Here is a 21,575-nt window from a genome sequence, read left to right as displayed (position 1 = left end):
GTCTAAAGGGTTCATCAGTACCAGCAGGCAGTGAACCAGATTCACATAAAACGCTTTCAGCTTCCCAGTTTCCAATTCACTGTAAAGAGTAAAGAGCTCCGCTTAAATGGCTTTTTCCTGTCGGGTGTGCTAATGCTAATGCTAAACAGCTCATCTACAGAGAAGGAGGCAGGCAGCAGGTCTCAGGAGCATTGGTCTATTGAGTAGGGATTTGGTCCAGGTTTGTTTCGTAGTCATAAAACTCTCTCTCTCTCTCTCTCTCTCTCTCTCTCTCTCTCGCTCTCTCTCTCTCTGCAAGAGAGCGTCATGAAAAAGCCTACGAATGGTCATCGTTTAGGGCTGGGCGATATATCGATATATCATCGATATCGTGATGAATGATTACGTGATACACTTTTCTGAGATATCGTTGGTATGGTGATGTTTATTTGATTTTTTCTTACGTTTTTAATCATTATAAATGAAATGTTCCGGAATGGATGCCTCTGATTTGACTTTTTTTAATCTTAATCTTGTTTGTCTTTGCAGGTATTAAAGAAAAATATTGTCAAAGCTTAATGTTATTTCGTTTATTTTCGTTGTGCAGACAGTTTGACAGCAGCTAAATGATGTATCCTGATGCGCATCGTGTATCGTAGAAATGCCCTCAAGTATCGTGATATGATATTATTGTCATCACCCAGCCCTATCATCCTTGCATATATATATATATATATATATATATATATATATATACACACAGGTGCATCTCAAAAAATGTGAATATCGTTGGAAAGGTTCATTTTTTCCGTAATTTAATTCAAAAAGTGGAACTTTCATATGTTCTAGATTCGTTACACATAAAGTGAAATATTTCAAGCCTTTTTTTCGTTCTAATCTCAATGATTACGGCTTACAGCTCACGGAAATCAAAAATCCAGAATCTCAAAATACTACAATAAAGAATTTATAATACAGATACTGGATTTTTGATTTCCGTGCTCTGTAAGCGTGATCACCGAGTTTAGAACAAAAAAAGACTTGAAATATTTCACTTTATGTGTAATGAATCTAGAACATACGAAAGTGTGTGTATATATATATAGATATATAGATATATAGATATAGATATTGAGATATATACATATATATATATATATATATATAGAGAGAGAGAGAGAGAGAGATAGATATACACACATATATAGTGAGACAGCTCGAGAGCTCAGACTAACAGCTGCACAAACATTCGAACGCTGTTCCGATTTCATCAGCACTTATTCTAGCCAACAGCAGAACTCTTTCTGTTTGGAAAGTCTGTACTTCATCTGGACAGTGAGAAATGCACCAACTGTTCCAGTTTCACATGGGGCGGCCTTTCAGATCTAACGCTCCTGGATTCAAATACCGTTAAAAAAAAATTTTTTTTTAAAGAGAGCATGAGGAAGGGGGTAGGGAAGTGTGCAAAATAAGCTACCATGTACACAACAAAATCAAAAATATAATCTGCACATATTCATTAAACACTTAATACAGACAATAAAACAACTAATACAAATATATAATATATAATAATATATACGTGTGTGTATTGTGTATATATATATATATATATATATAGTAAGGAATCTCGATAAATATGATTTCGCTCCCAGCAGATAAGACAGAATATTTTTGAAACATCACTCAGCATGTGCTTTTGCCCTTTCACTACACAGCATTGAAAAGACATCATATGATTAGCTATCACTCTTCAAAGTCACCTTCATCTCTCGCTAGCCAATAAGAGCCAGTACAACTCACCGTGTGCACGCAATGCATAGCAGGAGGGGGCTGAGATACGAGAAAGAAAAAAATACTACGTTAACGAACTTCATCAAGCTTTCACTGGTTCAAAAAGACAAAGACCATCCTAAAATGGCAGCGTGCTGTATCCAGAGTCGCTTCAGTCATTTTGTCGGTTTTTAAGACAGCGTATTCTGCATGGCAGTTGGTCCAGGAATCTCCAGATATTCTCTACTCATAAAGGATAATTATGTGATTGCTTTGGATCTGGTTTGTGTGGTAAAAGAACTCAAGATAACGCTACAGCGTTAAAAGCCTGTACTGTAGGAGAAGTGAAATGGGATTCAGTTCGATGTGCTCTAATTACGCTAACAATAACTAACACTACAAAGAACAGATTGGTACTCTTTTATAAAAAGGGACGGCTCAGCACGCAACGCCTTTTAACTGCCGTTCTCCTTTACTCAAAAGCCCGCTAGCAGCCAGCTACTGTAATAAGACTTTAAACACCAGCTCATGAGAGCAAGTCTGCTGCCAATCCAAGCAGGATCTGTGATTACACACAGGCAGTGTTTGTGCTTTCGGGGAATTTTTTTTTACTCCTCTTTTTTTTTTTTTTTTTAAATTTAGCGCAAGGATTACTAGGCGAAAAAGAAAACCGCCTGAGCAAATTTTCTCAAAAATATCAATAACTATAATCAGCCCTGATGTGGTTGCTGTGGTTACTCTCGGAATATGTACGAAGTCAATGACAATAATTCAGTTTTCTGTGACGGTTCTCGGTGCAAGGGCTCGCTCTAGCCAGCGGGGAGCTGGTAAGCGGAGTAGGATTACTGACTAACGAGTCCAACTGGAAACTGCTACTCATAGCTCTTCATGACAAAGCCGTAGCACGCGTTCGGGTTATTCAAACAGAACTGCTCTCCGTGACGTAGCGCATAATGGACCGTCTCTGCACAGATGGAAAAGCTGTAGTGTGAGATGGCTCTAGCTGATATGAGTCATCTGCACTCATCAGACTCAAAGCTCAGCAGCAGTGTGTGTGTGTGTGTGTGTGTGTGTGTGTGTGTGTGTGTGTGTGTGTGTGTGTGTTTACTCAGACCTGCAGTCAGTCTGAGACTGTAAACGGCTATCGCATCATACACACACACACACACACACACACACAAAACCTTCACAAATGAATTATGTCTCAAGGTCATTCAAGGCCAAATAAAACATTCCAGGCTTGTGAGAATTCATATCACAATAATGGGAAGCAATTCATTAAAGTGCCCCCCCCACCCCCACTCCCACCCCCACCCCATACGTTATTAAAATCACTGTTTAAGTTTATAAAATCCCAATTTGAGTTGAGACTCTCCATAAACCGTATTTCACGACCCGTGCTTCAGCTGAGGACTCACAGGCGCCCGTCAGAATTTGGGAATTTGGCAAAATAAAATCTCTTCTCATCACCATTTGATTGTCACATTCATCCCGGACGAAACATACAGTACGTTCCAATAAAATCAACACAACGATACAAAACGAACAGACAACAAATAAAAACCCCTCCAGGCAACACGTTCGGTTGAGGCGGAGGCAGTAGGGAAGAGGTCTTAACTGGTGCAGTGTAGATGGGAAGGCAGAAAGCAGAACTGATTGCTTAATTGTTCCGCTTGGGTAAAAAGCTGAGGATAAATTCACCGACACCCAGGAAGTAGACGACCTGAGCGATCCCGAAGAGCGGCGCGATGACGAGAGCGCGGCAGTACGCGCCTTTCAGGAAGGCAGAGGGACCTTCTTTACGCAGAATCTTGCTGTAGTGGACAAGACAGTGGAGTAGGAGGGACATTAGACATAGATCTGATGCATCTATACAATCAGAGAACCTCTGCCTGGTGACTACAGTAATTACCACAGCTCCTAGTGATGGTAAAAACATGATACAGCTAGCACATGTGAGCATAAATGAAATGTGATATTATTAATACCAGGTTTATTGTACCGTAGCGTAGATGAGATTGTTCTAGAAACGCCGCTGTTGAGCTGCACTGTGTGCTTTTGCAGTAGGCAGATATCATGCCTAGTTTATACAAAAAGCATCACGTGGTTTTAAGTAGTCTAGGTTATCTGAATGAGGAAATTTTTAGAAAGAGATGTAAAATAGTGCGCGGTTGGTTTTTTTAGGCTATAGAGTTTAAACTGATTCACTGAATCAATTTAATTTGCTATTATTATTATTATTATTATTATTGCTATTAGTATTAGTAAACCTTTTCTTATAAGGAGGCCAAGCACCAAAGGTGAGTAAGCACCCTATTGTTATTCTACCTTTTCTTCTTATTCTTCTGCTGCTTCTTCTTCTGGCTAGGGTCGTCTATGGCCCATAGAACCATCCGGTAAACAGTTGTGAAATTTGGTACGTTGATTGCGGAGGGTCTAAGGAACATTCTGACCAACGCACTAGCGTCACCATCTGGTCAAATTTGGGCCCAATTTGGAAGCATGTTTATGGTCATAACTTTTGAACCCTGGCCAAAAATTTAAAAGGCATCCCAGGACTCCCTGGGTCGAGGTGAGTTCAACACACCCTATGACAATCATTTCCACCTCATTAGATTTTCCGCCATCTTGGATTTTGTCAAAAGTTTTTGTTTTTTCGCTACTCCTCTTACAAATTTTGTCCAATCATGACCAAATCTGGCTCACGTCATCTTCAGAGTAAGCCTCACAAAAGTTCACAAAAGAATTTTGAACGCTCCAAAGGGTATGCAGCAAATTTCATGCCAGCACCACCTACTGGTCAAAAGTTACAATAGCATGCCAAAAATGGTTACGTCTAACCGCTTTTTACGCTACTCCTCCTCCAAATTTTGTCCAATCTTCACCAAATCTGCCTCACATCATCTTGAGACATGTCTAAACTTGGATAAAGTGGGGAAAAAGGCCCGAGAATGATGAGGGGGGGGGAAAAAGATGTTTTTAATTTGCAAGAAGAAGAAAAAATTCAGGTCAGAGCAGTAGCAATCATGACCTCAGGTCAAAGTAGCAACTAACACCACAGGAGTCCATCTGGACCTTTCCTCCTACAGTCAGAGAATTCCACCTCTGTCTGTGGTCAAAACACACACATCATGAGGTGAAATTACAAATCATTCTTGAATCCTTTTTGCCTAAAGTTAGGACTCTTCTTTCCTGTGATCGCTTGGGAAAAATTGTAGTGCGTCTGTGAATGTGCGGCTCACGGCAAGTCTCGGTGCTTGGCCCCTAAAATTGCTGCTTGCAGCTTTTATTATTATTATTACCGAAATATGTGTAATACACATGGCTTGAATGCCATTGCTTGTGGATGTTTCATATCTAATCTAGGACACCCTCCCCTAATCCTGGAGCAAGGAGAATGCTTTGTGACCTGTGAGGAGTTTTCAGGTCTTCATATTAAATATTGTTTTAATTGTTTGTTTTTTTCTCAGACACTGATGAGATTCTTTCTTTTCTTACTCACTGTAACAAGCCAGATTTCTCCTTTTCTTCTTCTTAATGCATACGTCATACGGCCAAAAGTTTGTGGACACCTGACCATCACACCCATATGTGGTTCTTCCCCAAACTGTTCAACAGCAAAGCTGGAAGCACAAAATGATCTAGAATGTCTTTGGACGCTGCAGAATTACAGTTTCCCTTCACTGGAACTAAGAGGCCCGAACGTGTTCCAGCCTGACGATGCTCCTGTGCACAAAGCGAGCTCCATGAAGACATGGTTTGCCAAGGTTGAGCTTGGACCTTAACCCCACTGAACACCTTTGGGATGAACTGGAACAGACCTCCACACGAAACATCAGTACCTGATCTCATTAATACTCTTGTACCTGAATGAACACAAATCCCCACATCCACGCTCCAAAATCTAATGGAAAGCCTTCCTAGAATCGTGGAGGTTATTATAGCAGCAAAGTGGGGACTAAAGCTGGAATGGGAGCACATATTGCTGTGATGATCAGGTGTCTACATATTTTTGGCTATATACGTAGTGTACAGTATATATGAAGAAAATCTAACATTTGATTGGAGGATTCCCGGGAATTTCTAGCTGTATGTCTCATACATGGCTTAATTTGCTCGTTTATAATAAGACAGCCACAATTCTCCAAGTCTGATATCATACAATACATGTTGAGAAGGTCGGTGATGGTGGTCCTGCTCTTGAATCGTCATTCATAACTTTAATATAGAAGATCTGGCTAAGGGGATTCAGTCCTATGCAGAACAGTACTGTTAGTATTTTATTTCTGATCTGACTTGCAGTTCCCAAATATCGCATTTCATCACTAATCTTTATCATTTATACTAATAACTCTCAAACGAGTCCTCAGGGCCCCCAAATGGACAACATTTTTTTTCCCCCTCTGTCCACGTGTGAGTTGTTAGCAAAAACATGAGCACCCCGAGGACACGTCGGAGAACCACTCGCTTGGGCAAAAAATTTTGAAATGGTGCTCATTTGGAAATAATGTTAACAAATGCTGGAACAAAACCAGTGTAAGAACTGCCCACTCGTATATCATCAGATAACAGAAACCGACGGATCAATTCTGACCTTCGCCTGACGATATACGCGAGTCGGACATCACTCTGAGTAGCCAATGAGAACAAAGAGAGATTGAAGTCACCTGATGCAGTCAGTCACGCCGCTGTATGTGTCCTCCTGACTGCCACGTGTTAGCGACTGCAGCCTGGTTTTTATCACTGTATTGCAAAACAAAACACACACACACACACACACACACACATACATACAGACTATTCAGTGTTGCATGTAATGTTGCATTAGACCTCTAGATAACCTGTACCTTTATCCTGAACCAGAAGGTGGTCCAGAAAAAAACAAACCCGCAGTAAAATGAAGCGAAGATATGAACGGTGTCTTACTGACGCGATCTGGAACTTCGGTAAAAATAACGTTTCCTAGTGTTAGGATCACGAGGAAGGCAACGCAAAGACTGTGATTTTCCACAACTCGGCACTGCACAACGTCTTCGTGGGCGGGTCTAAAGAGGCAATGATGGTGGGCGGGGCTAAAGAGGCAATGATGTAGAAGTAGGCGTCGATCTTCTTCTGCAGAGGCGGTCTTTCATCGCACTATGATGTCATACTGAGAGGAAATATGACACTAGGGTTCAACAAAAGCTGTTTTTTATTGGACTAACGAGGACATTTGGAGTTCTGAAACGTACAGGATGTTTTTATACTACAATGACCTCTTTTATGTCAAAAGATCATGACCCCTTTAATGAAAAATTTGCTTGAAATCACATATCACACATAGAGGGTCATATCATTTCTCTAGTAATCATGCAGTTTGTATGAGCGCAAGACATTCTGTACGTGTATCCTCAGCTGAAACACTAATACCCTCAATACCCTTGCCTCACCATTGAAAAAATAACAAACCTTGAACAAAACGGCGTTTAGCTTTTGCCACGGTTTGTGAAAGCACTCTGTGTGGACACACTAATGATTCAATCGATAAGTGGTTTGTTGGCTGTAATTGTGTTCCTGGCTGCTCCTTCACTCTAAATGTCATCCCTGTGCTACTCTCTCCTAGAGACGTCAATACCTGGCCTGTCCTACGCACAAGGATTCGATGGACGGTTAACGGCGCTAGCTTTCTAAAGCGGCTCGACTTTTTCTGAAAAAGCAAAAACTGACCCTGTGTTCGAACCGGTTCGGAAAGGAAGTCTACGTCGTAGCGTTATACACGTAAGAATCGTTCCCTGTTCCCTCGGAAGAACTAACCGAACAATCTTTTAGGGGTCAGATGGAGTGTATCCGAGAGCAGGAAATCTTTATTTGAATCTCTAGGTCTGAATCTCACTTTCTGGCACTCACCGTCTACAGGGTTGACTGCTACAGCAGCCGTACTGCCGGCGATACAGCCCGATACGAAGGAGACGTAGAAGGGGGCAGGACCGTCCTTTCCCCTCTTCCCCAAATTATTCAGATTAGCAAATAGAGGAAAGTAGATGATGGAGAAAGGAACGTCCCTGCAGAGAGAGAGAGAGAGAGAGAGAGAGAGATGAACAATGAGGGAATGAATCAGAAACAGAGAAAAAAAACTTGCCGTGTGTGTGTGTGTGTGTGTGTTTTGAGTACCTGAGTAGAGTGGCTCCCAACCCTTTATAGAGTCCAGCAATGCCTTTTTCTCTCAGCAACTGTCGTGTGAGCTGCATCGCAGTCTGGCTCTTCACCTCCACGGAGCCACCAGGAGACACGGCTTGTGGCATCAGCTTCCTCTGAGCAGCTATGCATGTAGACACATACACACACACACACACACACAGAGACACAAGAATCACCAAAGCTAGCACTGACTGAAAATATTTTAGCCCAAACATACTAGTCTTTTCCAGTCCTGGCTCCATTTTGATGCTTTTCAAACACACATAATCCATTTAAATCCATAAATGCCTATTACTTGGACATTTTCATTTATTTCTCATTTATCTCTCATGTGTTTCCTGCACCGTTCGGTGGTTTCCATGCTCCCAATTCGCCTGATTCAGCTAATTCACAAGCTTAACCAGGATGAGGGAAATCGCCAAAATGTGCAGGTCGATGCTACTCCAGAACCAGGATTCAGAAATTCAGACTAACTTAGACGATGAGTCACGTCTGGAAAAAAACATTAGAAATGATTCACTCTATCCATTATGATATGTAACATCGGCATTAGATTTCTAACAATCTCTAGATACATTACATACACCCTGATATATTGCATTTATTATAATTATACGCTTTACGGCAAGTTGGGTTTTTTTACGAGCTATATATGATGTTGGCCACTTGAGGGCAGTGTTTTATAATGGACCGTTGACTCTGGCCCTCTCCTAATTTTCTTTTCCGTCTCCACACTTGAGTGTTTGTTTCGGCCTTATTCCCGGACCTCGACTCTAAGCGGCACTTATTCATCAGTGAGGCACCACTGAGGCACTCTGTTCCTAAAGACGGTTTTAGTGTGAGGTCTGAGAGCATAAATATGATTTTACTTAAATATGTGAGCTCTGATTTCAATCAGAGTTTACATACATTTGTGACTTGTTCCATCCATCCATCCATTTTCTATACCGCTTATCCTACATGGTCACGGGGAATCTGGATCCTATCCCAGGGAGCATGGGGCACAAGGCGGGGTACACCCTGGACGAGGCGCCAATCCATCACAGGGAACAATCACATACACATTCACACACATTCATACACTACGGACACTTTGGACACGCCAATCAGCCTACCATGCATGTCTTTGGACTGGGGGAGGAAACCGGAGTACCCGGAGGAAACCCCCGCAGCACGGGAAGAACATGCGAACTCCGCACACACAGGGCGAGAGGTGTGAGGCAAACCCCTTGGTTTCTGTGTGATTGCAGATGATCAAATACTTTCCTTACTTTGTAGCATATACTGTATACACACACTTTAATAGAAGACCTGTACCAGTCATGTGGCAGCGGCACAATGCATCAAATCACGCAGACGCAGGTCAAGAGCTTTAGTTAATGTTCACAGCAAACATCCACTCCTGTAAGTCAAGAACAGGGATCTGAGGAGAGTGACAGGCTCACAAAAAAAAAAAAAGGAGCTGACGATCGGGTTAAAAAAAAACACCAGACGATGTTTTTCTGATTTTCACCTGCCCTGTTTCAGCAAGCCTATGCCTAGTGTAGCCTCAGATTCTTGCACAAACATCATTCTCAGCACTCAAGCTTGGTGGATAAAGGAATAAGGGTCAATATTCCTCTGGGGCCAATAATATACTCAGTGATATACTCTGGCAAGAGTTACTAGTACAGCCAGCAAAATCTCTGGCAGGCCACAGAGCAAGCTAGACGAGTTGTACTGTACATCTTAAAAGATACTACTCGTCCCACGTTTTAACAGTTTCTTCTACTGCCTTCCGAAAGACGCTATGTAATGCATAGGGCAAAAAAAAAAAGAATACTTACAAATGATCATTGGATATATTAATCATAATATTGAGGTTCAAATATCTTTAAGTTGTTAGATAGTTACAGTTATATTTATATAGCTCTTTTGTAGACACTCAAATCCCTTTACATAGTGGGGGGGGGGGTCTCCTGGATGATTGTGACGGCAGCCATAGTGCACTACAACGTCCACCACACACCAGCTATTAGTGGAGCGGAGAGAGTGATGTAGCCAATTCAGGCTTATTATTAGGGGGCCATGATAGAGATGGGCCAATGGGGGGAATTTCACCAGGGCACTGGGGTTATACCCCTAGTCTTTTACGATAAGTGTCCTGGGATTTATAATGACCACAGAGAGTCAGGACGTCGGTTTAACATCTCAGCCACAAGACAGTGCTGTTTTTATAGTATAGTGTCCCAGTCACTATACTGGGGCATTAGGACCCACACAGACCACAGGGTGAGCGCCCCCTGCTGGCCTCACTAATACCACTTCCAGCAGCAACCTTAGTTTTTCCCCAGGAAGTCTCCCATGCAGGTACTAGCCAGGCTCAACCCTGCTTAGCTTCAGTGAGAATCCAGGTGAGAACTGCAGGGAGATATGGCTCTGGCTCTTAATTTCCTTTGTATTTATGGTTATGTTATGTTACTGGTTTTAACATTTGCGCTGTATTGTACGTTTTCTTTCTTTTTTTATATTGCTGGTGTCAATGAGAAATTTCAACTTTGGTTGCCAATAAAGTTGTGTTGTGTTGTGTTGTGTTGTGTTGTATTGTATTGTATTGTATCCCTCACCAATTCTTCCTGCATCCTGCAGCTGGATTTTCAGCATCTCCATAGGTGTTGTAACAATGACCTGCAAGTCACAGGTAAAGACAGATAAAGAAACTTTTGTCATGGCGAGAACATTAAAAAAAAAAAAAAGACAACTCTAACAAGCTTTCTATCTGGACACAATATAATCTGACAATCCAACGATTAATATTTCTGTGTCCCGATTAGTCCCTTTGACGTCATTAAAGCATCGCGGGCATGAGGTCCTGCCTGTGAAGTTGCTCAGTAAAACGAGAAACAGGAAATGCTGATGGTAATTATCTGTTAATATTCAAAAGCTAATATTCGATCGGAGTGTTCTGGAGTGAAGTGGGTGTAGCCAGACCAATATGGCACTGATAACGGTTTCCACATGCAGAATAAAGGTCAATTACTAATCCCCTATTGGGCTACATACAGTAAGACTCGTTTTCTCCTGAGGAGATGACAGGATGTGGTTGCCATGGGATTAACATGTACACACTTCCATCTGTAATTAAGACCATTGTACTCTGCACTAGTATCTCCTGAGCAGCTCTTTCACATCTGGCATGGTTGTTTATCTCCTCATTTCAGCAGGCTATAAAAAAGCTAACATGAAGATTTTCCATGTAATTTTTTCCCCCCTGTCAAGATCACAAAGTATGTTAATCGGATATGTACCGGGTCCGAGATTAACGCCATACGAGAGCATGTCTAACTATCGCAATCACTAACAGGAAAAGAGCCAATTCTGTGCACAGAGCCTGCACTCAGGCAGATGCTGAAACTCTATCTTGGAGATAAATGGCAATTTAGGATCATTTCAAATGGAAGACTGTTTATAACTAAGCATGGTCCTTTCCTTTCGTCTCACCTCTCACCCTGGACGCTCGTACGTGTTGACGGGATTACGGGTAAAATGGATTTGGAAGTGTCGGAAAGCCTGTGTGGTCAATACAACTTAATCCACATGATGTCTAGTGTTGTAATCACGTCGTTTAGTCCAGTGTAGCTCCAGTCCTATTTACTAATGAGGAATCCAGTTCTGTTGGACTGGACTGTCAGATGAGCTCATCAGAAAGAAAGACTTAAGACGACATGAGTACTTCATCCATCCATCCATCCATCCATCCATCCATCCATTTTTCATACCGCTTGTCCTACACAGGGTCGCCAGGAGCCTCTCCCAGAGGACTCGAGGAACAAGGCAGGGTGCCAACCAATCACACACTCATTCACACACTACGGACAATTTGGAAATGCTAATCAGCCTACAGCGCATGTCTTTGGACTGGGGAGGAAACCGGAGTACCTGAAGGAAACCCCCGAAGCACAGGGAGAACATGCAAACTCCGAGCACACAGGATTCGAACCCCCAACCCCGGAGGTGCGAGTCATATAATGCTCAGTTATATAATCCGCAGTTATATGACATCTATGGCTCGGGGACTTCAGGTAGAAAGACCGGGCCTCATTTATCAATCTTTGAGTAAAGTTGTGTATAAATACGTTTAATACGCTAAACCAATCAAAAAAAATTTCCAAGAACTTTCAGAAATTCATACTTACCTACTATATAGCAGGCGAAAAGCAGTACGCCAGAGGGGTAGTATGACTGAATTCTCAGTATGCGAGAAATGGTAGGCGAGAAATACCCAGATGGCGTACTGCTTCCAGTGAGATTTTGCAGTACGCAACCGATGCACATTATGCGAGTCAAACAATCCCGTGATGCAACGGGACTGGTGCGTACAAGCTCAGAAAAAAAACAAAAACGCAGAAGACAGCGTCAGCTATTTTTAAGTATTAAACCTTGGATAAACAGGACTTGTTTAACAATACCCGAATAAATTGTTAACAGTGGTGGCTTAGCCACTAGCGTTTAAGGCTCTGGGTTACTGATCGGAAGGTCGGGGTACTGCCAAGCTGCCACTGTTGGGCCCTTGAGCAAGGCCCTTAACCCTCTCTGCTCCAGGGGGCGCTGTATCATGACCGACCCTGCGCTCTGACCCCAACTTCCTGACATGCTGGGGTATGCGAAGAAAAGAACTTCACTGTGCTCTAATATATACATGACCAATAAAAACAATATCATTATCAACTTGTTTAAGATTTTTGTGTTTAAGATGACATCGAAGGTCACATGACAATGCTAACATGGCGGATGTAGTACGTCCGGGGTTGAAGTCGTAATACACACACATACTGATTAGTACGTACTGTTTCATCGGCTGTGCATTCCGTACTGTCACAGTGAACGATTTCAGACGCAGCCTCTGAAATTTCTTCGTACTCACATGTATACAGTATGTTCATGCCAATCGCCCGTAAATTACCAGGTGCTTGCCCAGCACAGCTGATTTGAATTTAGTGACGCCCACAAAACACCATAAAAGGTAAAGCTCACAGAGCTGAAATGACGAGTATACGGCTAAAAGTGCTTTCTCAGAGGCAGAAGTGCGAGTCAAAGAGAGAGGATGAAATTAGCTGTTCGTGCACAGGGATCTTAAAATAAATGAATAATCGAAAGCACGTGTGTGTGTGTGTGTGTGTGTGTGTGTGTGTGTGTGTGAACTGACCTGACATGTGCCTGCACCACAGCCTGCCAGCATTTCTCTAATAAGTGTGAGCTTCTGCCTGAAACACACAGAGGATAAATGAGCACGTGAGAATGAGTGAGATAAAAGCCCACGTTCCAGCAAGCTCCGGTTACGTTATATCTAAAGGACACTTCCGTGAAATAAACCCTATGAATTGCATTGCTCCAACAGTAATGCCATTTTTATTTATAATATGTACGCATTCAAATGTTCAAGTTATCCAACAGGAATTCGATATATGGTATCGTACGACGGACGTGCCACAGCACTATTACGGTATATCGTACTGTACTAAATGTCTTATATATTGTATTCAGATAATACACATACTCATTGGCTCATGCACACAAATTGAAAACACACACACACACACACACACACACACACACACACACTCACTAGTACAAGTGCAGTCCTGAATTAATAATTCACATTGTGTCAAGTCAATAATTTACTGGCCCCGTTTCTGGTCACTATGGAGATATGCGCCAACGTGCGACTCGGTCAGTGAAGGTCGAGCGGTCTGTCATTTGAACAGAGACTTTTGGGTAGTGTTGGTGAACAGCCTGTGTTTAATATTAATGTTTGACATACAATAGCAGCCCACGCTGTGTAATAACACACCATCCTTTATAAGCAAGTGATTCCAGATGTTCTACCGTGTAGGCATGTATAGCAGCAACGGCAGGCCTGTGTGCATGAAGGATGACTGTGTTCTTCTGACACACACACACACACTTCTTTCTTTTGTGCATGCGTGCATTTGTGCAACTGCAACCGAGGCTACTAGTGTGTGTCACAACGGGGTGTTTGTGTGTGTGTGTGTGTGTGTGTGTGTGTGTGTGTCTCACCCGTCCTTGGAGAGATGTTGCCTAAAGAAATCATTGGCAGCCAGCTTTATGGCTTTCTCCGGAGTAACAAGAGTTAAGTTCACAGCAGCACCTGAACACACCACAGGGGGAAGACGCTGACATCATCATACGCATAAATGCACAAATAAATATGCCAAAACCTCGTACAAACCTGCTTAATCACAACTAAATTGTTAAAATGCAGAGTGGAATGCGGCTGCAAACCTAAATCTGTGACTCCTGATTTGGGACTGAACACCCACCTCTGTACATCCCAAAGTATCCTTCTGAGCGAATGGTTTTGATAAGGCAATCGGACCTGTAAACAGAAATCAACCAAAAGCACTCAGAGACGCACAGACACAGGAAATATCAATAGGGAATGGAGAATGTGAAGACACTACGTTCATCGTTTGTGGCTGTGTCCGTACGTACATGCTGGTGTAGACGCGAGAGCCATTCTGCTGGTTCTGTAAGCGGGTCTTGGCCAAGTCGATGGGAAACACACAGGTGACACCAATCAGGCCAGCGATACCCCCATTTATTAACTTGGCAGGCAAACTGGTAGAAGGAATTAATCAAGAAATGAGACAGAAGACAAGGCCAGAGCAAGAAGGGTCTAACGAAAGGGCTGAAGATATCATCTGTATCTATAATTCAGTCACATTCAATGGGAAGGATAGGACGCACGCTTACCTGATCTGTTTGTCCGCCATTTATGTCGGCCAGCGCCTCTTTAATGTGTGTCAGAGAGGTTTTTTGTACGTATTTCAGTGTTCTTGTTTAGTCGGTAGGGATTCAGCGTGTGTGTGTGCGCTCATTCACATTGACCAGTGGTACCTAAGAAAGACACACAGACAGACTGGGGTTTAAACCCGGCAAGAACATAATATTCTTAGATACCACCTCGATGCATGTGTCTAGGAATAGTTCATTGTTGGCTGCCTTTGCTCTTTTCCTTTCTTTTTTCACTCATCACTCTCCCTCTCTCTCTCTCTCTCTCTCTCTCTCTCTCTCTCTGTCTGGCTGTTATAGTGGAAGTCCTGAATAGTTCCCAAGGCTAACCAGACATACAAGCCAGCACACACACACACACACACACACACACACACACACTCAGCATACCTACCAAGCACAGTGATTTTAGCTATTGTCTTTCACTGGAGACCATTCAGATCTCTGCCGGATTGCATGATAACTGTAATAATAAAAATATATTTTTACCAGAGCCCCTTATGCCCTTCTCAATCTTTTGCACTGTATTATCATAACCTTTTAGTTTATTGGCAACATCTCTAAGCGATTAAGTTAAATGTCCTCTATATCCTATTAATTTGAGACATTATTCCTATGAGTGTCTCTAAGACACAAGTCAAGTGATCACTGACTTTCTCTGCCTCTGTTGCTGTTTGAAACTTCAGTAGAGGTTGAAACTACGAGCTAACTACAGAACTGTGTGTATCGTCCCTAAGAGCACAGTGCACCAGTGCACCGTCTACGTAACGGGCACGTTGTGTTTCTAAAGTTATACTGACGAGAGGTAAGCCCCACTTCACATGTCCCGACCTTCGATTAGATCCACACCATTCTGTATGGGTTACCAGCTTGACAATACACTGACACATGAGAAAACTAGGAACCAAGAAACCCACGGAGCTTCTGACCCTGTCAGTATAATAGAGGGGACCGTGACCGAGCACCTATGTAAGAAAAAGAGATGATGTACAAGCAACAGCAGATTCTGAGGATTTATTTAGGAGATTCTCAAGAATTTATTCTGCAAAATTACGGAGTTTTAGTGTGTAAAATTTATTTTATAAGATTCCAAAGTTTTGTTCTGTAAAATTCCGAAAGTTTATCCGGGAAGATTTCAGAGTTGTATTTTGTAAGATTCTGGAGATTTATTCTGTAAGATTCTAGAGTTCTATTCTGTAAGATTCCAGTTTTATTCTGTAAGATTCTAGAGTTTTATTCTGTAAGATTCTGGAGTTTTATTCTGTAAGATTCCAGTTTTAGTTTGGAAGGTTCTGGAGTTTTATTCTGTAAGATTCTGGAGTTTTATTCTTTAAGATTCCAGTTTTATTCTGTAAGATTCTGGAGTTTTATTCTGTAAGATTCCAGTTTTATTCTGTAAGATTCTAGAGTTTTATTCTGTAAGATTCTAGAGTTTTATTCTGTAAGATTCCAGTTTCATTCTGTAAGATTCTAGAGTTTTATTCTGTAAGATTCCAGTTTTATTCTGTAAGATTCCAGTTTTATTCTGTAAGATTCTAGAGTTTTATTCTGTAAGATTCTAGAGTTTTATTCTGTAAGATTCTGGAGTTTTATTCTGTAAGATTCTGGAGTTTTATTCTTTAAGATTCCAGTTTTATTCTGTAAGATTCTGGAGTTTTATTCTGTAAGATTCCAGTTTTATTCTGTAAGATTCTAGAGTTTTATTCTGTAAGATTCTAGAGTTTTATTCTGTAAGATTCCAGTTTCATTCTGTAAGATTCTAGAGTTTTATTCTGTAAGATTCCAGTTTTATTCTGTAAGATTCCAGTTTTATTCTGTAAGATTCTAGAGTTTTATTCTGTAAGATTCTAGAGTTTTATTCTCTAAGATTCTAGAGTTTTATTCTGTAAGATTACAGTTTTAGTTTGGAAGGTTCTGGAGTTTTATTCTGTAAGATTTTGAGTTTTATTCTGTAAGATTCCAGTTTTATTCTGTAAGATTCCACATGTTCAGTCTGGAAGCTTCTGGAGTTTTATTCTGAAAGATTCCAGTTTTAGTCTGGAAGATTCTGAAGTTTTATTCTGGAAGATTCTGAGTTTTAGTCTGGAAGATTCTGAGTTTTAGTCTGGAAGATTCTAAAGTTTTAGTCTGGAAGCTTCTGGAGTTTTATTCTGGAAGATTGCGAAGTTTCACACAGTGTAGCTGAATGCCCAGTAAAAGTGTAACTTGGCAGCGAACCACATAAATCTCTGGCTCTAATGCTGATCAGATGTGAAACTAAGGATTTGGAAGGTGTTTTACTCTGGCTGTCTCTCCACCCCTCCATGCAACCAATCATTTTACCCTCCATCTCCGCCCCTCTCTCCTTTTCCTTCCTCTCTCTTTCTCTCCCTCTAAACACTTTCATACACTCCTCCAGCTTTCCTGTTACCATTTATGCTAAGTCATATTTCCGTTTCCTTCCAATCTCTCATGGTCATCACATCTTGTACTCTCTCTCTCTCTCTCTCTCTCTCTCTCTCCCTCACTCTCACTCTCTCTCTCGCATTCATTTCAGTGCTCTCTATTCTTTCCTGAACATGTTTCCTGAGAGCGGAATATGCTGACTCTAGTGCCACTCTTGCTCATCTCCTCTTGAACTCTTCCTTTCACCTTGTCCTTTGACCCAGTCTTTACCTTTCTCTTATCTCTCCATTCTTCTATTCTTGCCTACCTTGAACCTCTGAACAAATTCTTTCTTGTACTTTAGTGTTCAGTCATTCTCCCTCCATGCTTACAGTCTCCACCATCATACTTGAATAAAAGCTTGTACTACAACACATGTAACAACAAATCAGTGACGATTTTCCTGCTTAATCTTTTGCAACTTTATTTCCAGACAGACAGACAGATAGATAGATAGACTTCTGAGACTTCTGGCCATGATGTTAGGAAAACAATCAACAACATGTGTCCTGTCTCATGCAGCGTACACAAAACGTTGTGTTTTTATCCATTTATAGCTACATGTTACATGTCGTGGAATGTTTGAATAAGTGAGTTCCGGTCATCGCTTATCGCTTATTAACCAGCCTCTCTATTTTCTCTCTCGAAGTTTATAAGACAAAAAAAAAAGTGGTTTGTAACTGAGAAGCAGCAAAATGCAAAATCCCGTCTTGAAGACTCTCACATGGTGGGAAAACTTAAAGGAAGCGCTTTAGCTCTGACTGTTACAAAGTGCTGACACTGGAGACTCCTTCCAAAAACGTTAGAAGTCTCCAGCTTATCCGTGATGATACGTTTTTATTTGCTAAACAACAACATGTTTATGAATTCATTTATTATTACGCATAGATTACTGCACCATATCTGCCACGAGTACCTCTTATAACAGAAATGATGACGTATTAGGACATGTGCATTAATGGACATTATGGAGAATTAATGAACATCTTCTGACCAATCAGAGTTGAGAATTCAGCAGTGCAGTGAAATAATTACGTAGCAGCCAACGTGAAGGACTAATAGAGAACCAAGAAGAACACACGGAGTTCTTTGTTAAACTCCAGCAACATCCAGCTCACGATGGTAAAATTCAACGGCACAATACATTTCTACATTTCCAATTCCAGTCTCAAGAGGACATGACGATGTGCTACTGTATCAGCGCACACGACCTGACTGTTAGCATGAAAATAAGGTCAGTGTTGGCAAGTGAGCAGAGCACTGCACAAACATGACAGCTCAAACGTTACGCAACAGAACTGCCCACAAGTGTGTGTGTATGTGTGTGTGTATGTGTGTGTGTGTGTGTGTGTGAGCTCCTACTCGTGAAAAAGAAAAAAAAAAACTTCAATTGAAAAAGTGAATGCAAAGAATAAAACCTACCAGAGATTGAAATTGGTTCAGCAACTGTAGAAAGAAAAAAAAAAACAGACTTTAATTAACTCAGACACTCTTCAACACAGTCCCACGGAGAGAGAAAAATGACAGACACGTGGGTCTGAGATAATACAGGTAGCAAATACGCAACTTTAGAATGAAATCAACCTTGGAGTGAGACAGGAGAGTGTGTGGGTGTGTGTGTGTTGAACTTTGAAACAGTTAAGAAACTTCTGAACTTTGACTATCCGTACCGTACGCACTGCACATTTACAAAGTACATGCTCGTATTAGGACTGTCCCCCGTTATGATCACATAATCACCTGATTGCAGTTATTTCAGCTAAAACCGTTCATTCTGCAGCAAGAATGATGATTAATACAAGAACAATCAGAAGGCTATATTTCTGAGCTTATTGTTTTCCACCACTCCCAGAGATCTCTTAGATCTAACAACCAGCTACTTCTTGATAGTCCTTAAAGGGTCAAGGAGATCACAAAGTTGTGGAACGGAGCACCCGATGTTTATTAGATCCTCGAACCTCTGCGAGCATGTTTAAAACCCGTCTCAGGACGTATCTCTTCGATGAAGCCTTTGCTACTTTATAACAATCAACAGGTGTAGGCTATTTGTGGTGATTTCTGTGTTTTTTCCTCGTCTTTAATTTCTTTCTTTATATAAATCTTCTATATTGTTGTAATTCCTCACAATCGTATTATTCTCAGTCACAGGCTTTGATCTAAAACCTGCCATTTTAGCAATTCATTATGGCTAAACACTAATCATGTTTTGTTTGTTTTCTATACTACACTGTTTACTGTTCAGAAATGACCATGTGTTGCAGTAATAGCTTTTAAAATGATTCTATTCATTTATTGTTTGGCTGACATCTTCCCTTTGCAAGGTACTTACACGGTTACCGTCATTACAGTGTATCAGCGCGTGAGATAAGAGTGAAACAAAGTGAACAGTTAAAAGATTCAATAAAATCAAAAATCGCCTTTGTGCACGATATAGCACCAAGAAGAAACGGTGTGAACTGTGCAAGTGGGAATTCTTCTCATCATTTTCTCTCTCTCGCCTTTTTTTGTTGTCATGGTTTCAGCTGCAGTAGTGATCTCAGCGATTTTGACCGTGGTACGATTGTTGGTGCCAGACGGGCTGGTTTGTGTATTTCTATAACTGCTGATCTCCTGGGATTTTCACTCACAACAGTCTCTAGAGTTTACTCAGAATGGTGCGATACAGAAAAATCATCCAGTGAGCAGCAGTTCTGAAGACAGAAACACCTTGTTGATGAGAGAGGTCAATGTAGAATGATCAGACTGGTTTGAGCTTACAGAAAGGCTACAGTAACTCAGATAATCACTCTGTAGAATTGTGGTGAGCAGAAAAGCATCCCAGAATGCACAACACGTCGAACCTTGACTCAGATGGACTACAACAGCAGAAGACCACGTCGGGTTCCACTCCTGTCGGCCAAGAACAGAAAGCTGAGGCTGCAGTAGGCACAGGCTCACCAAAACCGGACAGAAGACTGGAAAAACATAGCCTGGTCTAACGAATCTCGATTTCTGCTGAAACACACAGATGGTAGAGTCAGAATTTGGTGTGAACAGCATGAATCCATGTCAACAGTGCAGGCTGGTGGAGGTGGTGTAACGGTGTGGGGAATGTTTTCTTGGCCTGTTAATACAAATCAATCATTGCTTGAATGCCACAGACTATCTGAGCATTGTTACTGACCATGTGCATCACTTCATGTCCACAATTTACCCATCTGCTAAATGCACCATGTCACAAAGTGAAAGTAGTCTCAAATATGAACATGACAATGAGTTCAGTGTTCTTCAGTGGCCTTCTCAGTCACCGGATCTGAATCCAGTATAGAACAGCTTTGGGACGTGGTAGAACAGGAGATTCACAGCATGAAAAATGTGCAGGAATTGCGCGATGCAGTCATGTCAACATGAACCAGAATCTCAATGGAACGTTTCCAACATCTTGTGGAATCCATGCCATGAAGAATTGAAACTGTTTTGAGAGCAAAATGTGTACACGTTAAATAAAAGCATCATCAAACAAATACTTAAAAGTGAACTTTTAAATACAGTGTTACTGTTTTGCTGCCAGCTTATTAGGAATCCTGTATATCATGATGGATATCGTGTATCGTAGAAATACCTTTAAATATTGTGGTATGATATTTTTGCCACATCGCCCACCCATAATGCCCAGGATAGAATCAGGAAAATTCCAGCACAAAGCCGTTACGTAAATCTTCAGTTATATAAGTAACAGTCACCTCACCGTTACACACATCAAGGGAAAATAAAGAAGCTAGCCTGACTTTTTTTTGTACTTTTACATGGGATATGAGGACGGAATAGCACAGCTCATAGCCAAAATATTGCCCAAAGACTTGCTGACCTCTTATCAGGAGTGCAAACACACTCCTGTGCTACTTCATAAACCTTAATAGAAGAGGATAGTAATCATATACTCGTGCCATTCCCTTTGTATCCGTACACTTAACTAGCTCACTATACGTTATTATATTACATTAACCACCAGTTTTTAGCCTAGCACACTGGAGCTTTTACTTGCCTAATGGGTTAGCTAATGGATTTATCATTTGACCAAGAAAAAAACAAACAAACACCAAAACGCAAACACAGTTCAAATTCCACACTGTGCCCTATATTATACGAATGCAACCTATTGTACGTGTTGAACAGATGCACTCAACAGTCAGTCACTCAAATGGATCAAAATGTTCTTCACTACAATGCCCTCCACTAATATTGGCACCCTTGGTAAATATGAGCAAAGAAGGCTGTGAAAAATTGTCTTTATTGTTTAGCCTTTTGATCTTTTATTTTTTAAAGAAAAATTCACAAAAATACTTTGCTCTCATGGATATCAAAGAATTGCAAACACAACATGGTTTTATCCAATATATATGTTAAATATAGGTGTTATTGGCACCCATATGAGAAAAATATATTTGACG

At 41.2% G+C, this 21,575-nt stretch overlaps 1 protein-coding gene across 2 annotated transcripts in view; it reads right to left on the bottom strand.

The window, feature by feature from the left end:
- Nucleotides 1-1,135: 1,135 nt before the first annotated feature.
- slc25a22a (solute carrier family 25 member 22a) overlaps nt 1,136-21,575 on the bottom strand; it is a 28,224-nt gene continuing 7,784 nt past the window's right edge. Inside the window, exons 2-12 of one of the 2 annotated variants that reach the window (XM_053641405.1) lie at nt 18,568-18,591; nt 14,683-14,826; nt 14,422-14,547; nt 14,250-14,305; nt 13,987-14,077; nt 13,115-13,172; nt 10,536-10,596; nt 7,903-8,050; nt 7,639-7,793; nt 6,420-6,495; nt 1,136-3,566 (exon numbers count right to left, since the gene is read on the bottom strand). In XM_053641405.1, the coding sequence (XP_053497380.1) occupies nt 3,413-3,566; nt 6,420-6,495; nt 7,639-7,793; nt 7,903-8,050; nt 10,536-10,596; nt 13,115-13,172; nt 13,987-14,077; nt 14,250-14,305; nt 14,422-14,547; nt 14,683-14,702 (945 nt within the window). In that variant the 5' untranslated portion in view covers nt 14,703-14,826; nt 18,568-18,591 and the 3' untranslated portion in view covers nt 1,136-3,412. The remainder of the gene's footprint in view (nt 3,567-6,419; nt 6,496-7,638; nt 7,794-7,902; nt 8,051-10,535; nt 10,597-13,114; nt 13,173-13,986; nt 14,078-14,249; nt 14,306-14,421; nt 14,548-14,682; nt 14,827-18,567; nt 18,592-21,575) is intronic. The other variant, XM_053641404.1, reaches the window with a different exon arrangement.

This window comes from Ictalurus furcatus, chromosome 14 (assembly GCF_023375685.1).
Source record: "Ictalurus furcatus strain D&B chromosome 14, Billie_1.0, whole genome shotgun sequence".
Classification (NCBI taxonomy): Eukaryota; Metazoa; Chordata; class Actinopteri; order Siluriformes; family Ictaluridae; genus Ictalurus; species Ictalurus furcatus.
Note: the sequence above shows the minus strand (reverse complement) of the source record. Positions and strands in the feature narration are given on the sequence as shown.